We start from the raw sequence: 8812 nt of genomic DNA on the forward strand, positions 1-8812 counted from the left end.
AGACAGTTCTGAGTTTAAAGATAGGCAGGAATAATTGTTTGAAGCTTTAGGAGCCCTAAAGAAAGGAGTATACTTGGGGAAAAAATTAAAAGTCTGAAACTTGAGTAGTTAACTCAATAAAAATAATTTTGTAGTAAAGCACAGGAGAGCAATCTCTTTGATCATGTAGTGATTGCTAATGTGAATCCAACACCACTATCAATTGATACTTTTAAATGTAATTTAGATTTGTATATGATGTAAATGTAGTTATAAAATGTTTCATTAAATTTTCTACTATTAACACAAGACTTCAAATGATTTTATGAGAATATAGCGCTCTTTCCCTAGTTTGTGGACCAAACATCTCTTAAGGCAGCATTTCTCCAAGTCTCTGGAGAATGTTCCCCTCCCGAGAGATGCTATCTGCAAAACAGGTTTGCTGGTACAAGTTGGCAAGTATTGCATACAGTAGTCCTTTCCAAAGAATCATACTTCACATGAGCATATGAAAAGCTTTGAAGTCTTCACAGGAAAGAAACCTGTTTACTTCTGTGTAACCTAGCATTCCCAGACTTACCTTACCAGGCAAGCCTTTTTTCCACCTGTTACAGCAATTCCTAGAAATGCTGCTTTAAAGAACACGTGGTCCCAAAACAGTAATGGTATTTGAATATCAGGGACTATCTTAGTTTGTTCACAGCAATGTAGCTTCTCTCTAGCATGCTGGCAGAGGGAAGGAGGGATCCTCCCTGTTATGGACTGAATGTGGTTCCTCAAATTTCATGTTGAAATCCTAACCCCTAAGGTGATGGTATTTGGAGGTGGGGTCTTTGGAGGTGATGAAGTCATGAGTCTGTTTTATGAGGGCACTGATCCCTTCGTGAATGGGATTAGTGGCCTCATAAAATAGACCCCAGAGAGCTCCCTTGTCCCTTCTTCCATGTGAGGACATGGCAAGAAGACAGCCATTTATGAACCAGGAAGAGGGCCCTCACCAGACACTGAATCCGCCAGCACCTTAATCTTGGACTTGCTGCCTCCAGAACTTTGAGAAATAAATGTCTGTTGTTGAAGCCACCTGGTCTATGATCTTTTTGTCATAGCAAGCCGAATGGACTGAGACAAGGACCCATCAGAATTTGTTTCAGCTCTTGCTTAAGAACTCATCTTTTTTCTTTATTTGTGGGGGAGGGTAGAGTGATGGTGGTTCTAGCACCTACTTGAGGAAACCAAATGGCCCCTTCGATACTGTCCCCCCCTCAACCACTATGTGAAGTCACACAGCTTCAGCAGCCTTGTGTTAGCACCTTCAGGATCCACTGGAATAGGTTTTGATTATGAGGCTATAAAGTGTAGATAAACCACTTAAGAATTCTAGTTCTGTTGCTGCCTAACTTCCAAAGAATTTGTTTCCCCAGTTCTCTCCTGATGATAAATTAAGAGTCATTAAACATTCCAAGAATCATTTCTATGCCTTTCCTGCCACTCACTGAACAAATATTAAGTGGCTTCTGAGCTACGCACTATGGTGGGGGATGCAAAAGTGGAAAGAAATATTCTTACTGGCATCTGGAAGGACACTTTGCTCCAAATTATTGGACACTGACTGGGTCACACAGGTGAAGGGCTCAGTCCCACAAGACTGCACCCACTTGGGACTTCCCTGGTGGTCCAGTGGTTAAGAACCCGCCTTCCAATGCAAGGGATGCAGATTCAATCCCTGGGGGAACTAAGACCGTGTGCTGCAACTACTGAGCCTGCACGCTCCAGAGCTCGTGCACCACGTCTAGAGAGCCCGCAGGCCTCAACTGATGACTCTGTGCGCTCTAGAGCCTGCGTGCCGCAACGAAGATCCCTCATGCTGCAACTAAGACCCGATGCAGCCAAATAAATAAATAAATATTTTTAAAAAAATAAATTACTGTTTGTTTCTGTAAGTCACTGAGATGTGAGGTTATTTGTTGTGTGGGTAAAGTTGGTCAATACAGAAATCATCCAAAAGTGGCAATTTGAGGAAAGGTTGAATTTTACAAAAAAAAAAAAAAAAAAAAAAAAAAAGACTGCACCCACTTGTTCAGACACCTGTTCCAAGTCCAGGTTGTTACCTGTGCTTCTGACCAACTGGCTTTAAATCTGAGTTTCCCAACGACACCTCCTTGGGTTCAACTGATTTACTAGTGCAGCTCATAGAACTCAGAGGAACATTCACTTAAATGTTTACCAGTTTATTATATAGGATATTATAAAGGATATAGATGGACAACAGCCAGATGAAGAAGTGCGCAGGGTGAGGTCCAGCAGGGCCTGACACACAGGAGTTTCTGTCCCCATGGAACTGGGGTGTATCCACTCCTGACATGTGGATGCATTCTGGTTCACCAACCTGGAAGCTCTCTGAACCCCATCCTTTTGGGTTTTTATGGAGGCTTCATTACACAGTGTTAAAATAAAAACTCATGTATGCACCCAATATAGGATCACTCAAAAGCCCACGACGAAAGATAAGGAAAGACACTATATAATTATAAAAGGATCAACAGAAGAACAGGATATTACACTCATTAACATATATGCACCCAATATAGGAGCACCCAGATACATAAAGCAAATACTAGCAGACATAAAGGGAGAAATTGATGGGTATACAATAATAGTAGGAGACTTTAACACCCCACTCACATCTGTGACAGATCTTTGAGACAGAAAAATCAATAAGGCAAGAGAGATCCTAAATGATACAACAGAACAGACTTAATATTTTCAGGACATTACGTCCAAAAAAAGCAGACTACACATTCTTTTCAAGTGCACATGGAACATTCTCTAGGATTGACTACATACTAGGGCACAAAACAAGCCTCAACAAATTTAAGAATATAGAAAATATTTCAAGTATCTTTTCTGACCACAACAGCATGAAACTAGAAATCAACCACAGAAAAAGAAACGAGAAAAAAACAATTACATGGAGACTAAACAACATGCTACTAAAAAACCAATGGGTCAACAATGAAATCAAAGAAGAAATTAAAAAATACCTTAAGGCAAATGACTATGAAAACACAACCATACAAAATCTATGGGATGCAGCAAAAGCAGTTCTTAGGGGGAAGTTCACAGCAATACAGGCCTTTAAGAAACAAGAAAAATCTCAAACAAACAACCTAACCCACAACCTAAAAAAAATCAGAAAAAGAACAAACAAAACCTAAAGTCAGCAGAAGGAAGGATTTACTAAAGATCAGAGAGGAAATAAATAAAACAGAGATTTAAAAAACAATAGAAAAAAATCAATAAAACCAAGAGCTGGTTCTTTGAAAAGGTAAAGAAAATTGACAAACCTCTGGCCAGGCTCACCAAGAAGACAAGACAGAAGACTCAAACAAAATAAGAAATGAAAGAGGAGAAATCACAACTCATAACTCAGAAATACAAAAAACCATAAGGGTATACTATGAACAATTATATGCCAACAAATTTGACAACCCAGAAGAAATGGACAATTTTCTAGAAACATACAGCCCAAAAAAACGGAATCAAGAAGAAACAGATAATTTGAACAGACCAATCACTAGAAGTGAAATAGAATCTGTAATAAAACAAACAAACAAAAATCCCAACTCCCTACAAACAGAAGTCCAGGGCCAGATGGCTTCACAGGCAAATTCTACAAAACATACAAAGAAGAACTTATACTGATCCTTTTCAAATTCTTCCAAAAGACTGAAGAGGAAGGAACACTTGCAAAGACATTCTATGAAGCCACCATTACCCTGATACTGAAACTAGACAAAGACACTACCAGAAAAGAAAATTACAGGCCAATATCTCTGATGAATATAGACGCAAAAATTCTCAACAGAATATTAGCAAACTGAATCCAACAACACATAAAAAAGAGCATACACCACGACCGAGTTGGATTCATCCCACAGTCACAAGGATGGTCTGATATGTGCAAATCAATCAATGTGATACACCACATCAACAAAAGAAAAAAAACCCATAATCATCTCAATAGATGCAGAAAAAAACATGCAGTAAAATTCTACATCCGTTCATGATTAAAACTCTTACCAAAGTGGGTATAGAGGGAACATATCTCAACATAAGAAAAGCTATTTATGACAAACCCACACACAGCCAATCCAATACTCAATGGTGAAAAGCTGAAAGCCTTCCCATTAAAATCTGGAACAAGACAAGGAAGCCCACTCTTACTTCTCTTCAACATAGTATTGGAAGTCCTAGCCACAGCAACCAGACAAGAAAAAAATAAATAGAAGTTATTCAAATTGGTAGGGAAGAGGTAAAACTGTCATTATATGCAGATGACATGATACCATATATAGAAAACCCTAAAGACTCCACACAAAAACTACTAGAACTAATCAATGAATTCAGCAAGGTAGCGGGATACAAGAGTAACATACAGAAATTGGTTGCAGGGGCAGAGGGGTGGAGGAGGGAGCGGGGAAAAAAAAAAGAAATTGGCTGCATTTCTTAACACTAACAATGAAATATCAGAAAGGGAATGTAAACAAACAATCCATTTTAAAATTACATCAAAAAACAATACTTAGGAATAAACCTGACCAAGGAGGTGAAAGACATATGCTGAGAACTACAAAACATTAATAAAGGAAATTGAAGATGATTCAAAGAAATGGAAGGATATCCCATACTCTTGGATGGGAAGAATTAATATTGTTAAAGTGGCCATACTACCTGAAGCAATCTATAGATTTAACGTGATCCCTATCAAATTGCCCATTACATTTTTCACAGAACTAGAACAAATAATCCTAAAATTTATACGGAAGCACAAAAGACCCAGAATTGTCAAAGCAATCCTGAGGAAAAAGAACAAAGCAGGAGGCATAACCCTCCAGACTTCAGACAATACTACAAAGCTACAGTAATCAAAACAGTGTGGTATTGGCACAAAACAGACATATGGATCAATGGAACAGAACAGAGACCCCATAAATGAACAAACATACCTACAGTCAATTAATCTTTGGCAAAGGAGGCAAGAATATACAATGGGAAAAAGACAGTCTCTTCAGCAAGTGGTTTTGGGAAAGCTGGACAGCTGCATGTAAATGAATGAAGTTAGAACACACCATACACAAAAATAAACTCAAAATGGCTTAAAGACTTAAACATAAGACATGATACCATAAAACTCCTAGAAGAGATCATAGGCAAAACATTCTGACATAAATTGTACCAATGTTTTCTTAGGTTAGTCTCCCAAGGCAATAGAAATAAAAGCAAAAATAAACAAATGGGACCTAATCAAACTTATAAGCTTTTGTACAGCAAAGGAAACCATAAACAAAATGAAATACAACCTTTGGACTGAGAAAAATATTTGCAAATGATGCGACTGACAAGGGCTTAATTTCCAAAATATACAAACAGCTCATGCAACTCAATAACAAAAAAAAACCGAACCCAATCGAAAAATGGACAGAAGATCTAAATAGACATTTCTCCAAAGAAGACATAAATGGCCAATAGGCACATGAAAAGATGCTCAACACCGCTAATTATTAGAAAAATGCAAATCAAAACTACAATGAGGTACCAGCTCACACTGGTCAGAATGACCATCATTAAAAAGTCTACAAATAGCAGGGAAATCCCCGGCGTTCCAGTGGTTAGGACTCCGAGCTTTCACTGCTGAGGGCATAGGTTTGATCCCTGGTTGGGGAACTAACACCCTGCAAGCCGCAAAGTGCAGCCAAAAAAAAAAAAAAAGGCTACAAATAACAAATGCTGGAGAGGGTGTGGAGAAAAGGGAACCCTCCTACACTGTTGGTGGGAATGTAAATTGGTGCAGCCAGTATGGAAGTTCCTCAAAAAAACTAAAAGTAGAGCTACCATATGATCCAGCGATCCCACTCCTGGGCATATATCCGGAGAAAACTCTAATTCAAAAAGATACATGCACCCCTATGTTCCCAGCAGCACTGTTTACAATAGCCAAGACATGGAAGCAACCTAAATGTCCACTGACAGATGAATGGATAAAGAAGATGTGGTACATATATGTAACAGAATACTCCTCAGCCATATAAAAGAAGGAAATTTTGTCATTTGCAGCAACATGGATGGACCTAGAGATTATCATACTAAGTGAAGTAAGTCAGAAAGAGAAAGACAAATACCATATGATATCACTTATATGTGGAATCTAAAATATGACACAAATGAACATATCTACGAAACAGACTCACAGACATAGAGAACAGACTTGTGGTTGCCAAGGGGGAGAAGTGGGGGAAGGAAGGATTGGGAGTTTGGGATTAGTAGATGCAAAGTATTATATATAGAATGGATAAACAACAAGGCCCTAATTACTGTATAGCACAGGGAACTATATTCAATATCCTGTGATAAACCATAATGAAAAGAATATGAAAAAGAATATATACATGTATAACTGAATCACTTTGCTGTACAGCAGTAATTAACATTGTAAATGAACTATACTCCAATAAAATTTAAAAAAATAAAAAATAAAAAACTGAGACCAGCCTTGAAAACTCCATGAACAGACAAAACCAGTTTAGTCACGCAAGCAAGGCTTAATTGAGCTTATTTTAGGAGACTAACCTGACCTGGGTCATTTCTCGCTTATGCTTCTGGAAAGCATAAGCTAAACTGTTTCCTAAGGCTGATATGAGGTTAGCCACTGACCAATTCCCAACCATTTAAGAAAATTCTAATATTATAACCAATCACTGTGAAGAATAAGCAGTCACTGCCCTCATGCTGTGTAAGCTGCTTTATAACAGTGCCCCCCCCCACCCGGCCTCATTCCACGTGTTGGTCTGAGTGCTCTGTGTTCACAAACTCTTTTTGGTGTGTGCACAATAAACTTTCACTAATTACTACTTTGATGATTCATTGGCTTTCTGTTATTTTTCTGTGATCCTTTGACAAGTCACAATTGATTAAATCACTGGCCGTTGGTGATTGAACTCCAATATTCTCCAGCCTCTCACCCCTCTCCCCTCCCCTGGGGTCATGGTGGGGGTGGGAACTGAAAGTTCTAACCCTCTAACCCTGCAAGGTCGTTCCCCTGGCAACCAGCCCCCATCCTAAGGTTACCTAGGGACTTTCAAAAGTCTCATTAACATAACAGAAGCCACCTTTATTGCACTTATCACTTAGGAAATTCCAAGCGTTTTAGGACCACAGTGCCAGGAATGGAGACAAAAACCAAATATATATTTTGTTATAATGAAAGCAGCTCTTTTACCCCTTTCCTGTTTGCCCATTTCTGTTCCCCTGTAACCTTAAAAGAACCTAGTTATAGGAATGAGATCACCAGGCAGTTTAACCTAACTCCTGACTTATACTCTCCTGAATACACACCATGCCTTGTCTAACCTGTTGATTCTTTTCCTAGATAGAAGTAGTTAGCTCTCTACCCCCAATAGCCCCCCTAAGCAATCCTGCACGCAGATCACATGGGCAAGAAAACATCTGAAGAAAGTCAGCCAGTCTGCATGCAAAGGAGAATGATGCAGAATCCAACCTCCTTCCTTGACGATTCACTGAGATTCTTACCCCCTTTTTCCCTTTAAAAACTGTCATGGTGGGGCTTCCCTGGTGGGGCAGTGGTTAAGAATCTGCCTGCCAATGCAGGGGACACAGGTTTGAGCCCTGGTCGGGGAAGATCCCACATGCCACGGAGCAACTAAGCCCATGTGCCACAACTGCTGAGCCTGTGCTATAGAGTCCGCAAGCCACAACTACTGAGCCCACATGCCGCAACTCCTGAGCCCCTGTGCCTAGAGCCCGTGCTCCGCAACAAGAGAAGCCACCGCAATGAGAAGCCCGCGCACCGCAACGAGGAGTAGCCCCCGCTCGCCGCAACGCAGCCAAAAATAAATAAATTTTTTAATAAAACCAAAAAAACTGTCATGGCTGAGCAGAATCTTTGGGGTTGGTCTCTGGACACAAACCCACCTTCTCCCCAGAATGCCAGGTTTTCTGATTAAAGCACCTTTTCCACTGACACTTGCCTCTCCACTATTGGCTTTTGAGTGGCAAGCAGCCAAATCTGACTTCGGTAACAATAAGTCAACATATCACATATACCAAACCAAAAAGTTTCACTTAAAAGGTTTATTTTAGCAGCTCAGTTTTATCACATTCTACTTATTTGTTTAATATATTTATATTTGTTCTGCATAGATGGCATATTAACTTTTATAGTTGACTTTTTCATTTGATATTTGCTGCTACCTGGCCTGAAGAAAGAGTCAGGAGGATAGATAAAACCCGCGTGGTGGCAATGTGGGGCAGCAGTTTGCTTCTCAGCAGAACTTTACTGTCATGTGGGCTTCAGCGTCAGCTTCTCTTCCTCTTCTTTCTCAAATCCTGAACAGACGAGAGATCTTCCCTTGGGATATCGAGCACAACACTTACGCAGTTCTTGGATGACAGCCTGACACTTAGATTCCATGTAGTTGTTGGCTGAAAGACAGATAGACAGACCCTAGTCATGATCTCATAGGACTAGGGCACAGGGAGGTTTAGATCTGAGCTTCCCAGTCCTTTTCACTTTATCGTATCTACAGACCTGGAGGAAAGAGGATGCGCCCAAGTCCACTGAATTCTTTCTGATTTAGAGACCCATCAACAGGTTAATAAGGAAGTATGAGGTACAAAGTGGTCGAAAGGTATTTTTACATATAATTTCCTTTTCTTTAACGCTGATTCCTTACATGCCTTTTTCCAGGGCAGTGGTTTTTAACCTTTTGTGTGTGTGTGTGTGTGTGTGTGTGTGTGTGTGTGTGTGTGTGTGTGT

General features: G+C 39.8%; 1 protein-coding gene across 3 annotated transcripts in view; it reads right to left on the minus strand.

Moving 5' to 3' along the window:
• Positions 1 to 8112: 8112 nt before the first annotated feature.
• Positions 8113 to 8812, minus strand: part of CMC4 (C-X9-C motif containing 4) — a 10150-nt gene continuing 9450 nt past the window's right edge. For all 3 annotated transcript variants that reach the window (XM_027099651.1, XM_027099652.1, XM_027099650.1), the window contains one exon: positions 8113 to 8478. In XM_027099651.1, the coding sequence (XP_026955452.1) occupies positions 8336 to 8478 (143 nt within the window). In that variant the 3' untranslated portion in view covers positions 8113 to 8335. The remainder of the gene's footprint in view (positions 8479 to 8812) is intronic.

Source organism: Aethalodelphis obliquidens, unplaced genomic scaffold (genome assembly GCF_003676395.1).
Source record: "Aethalodelphis obliquidens isolate GAN/ISIS:26980383/991018 unplaced genomic scaffold, ASM367639v1 scaffold136, whole genome shotgun sequence".
Classification (NCBI taxonomy): Eukaryota; Metazoa; Chordata; class Mammalia; order Artiodactyla; family Delphinidae; genus Aethalodelphis; species Aethalodelphis obliquidens.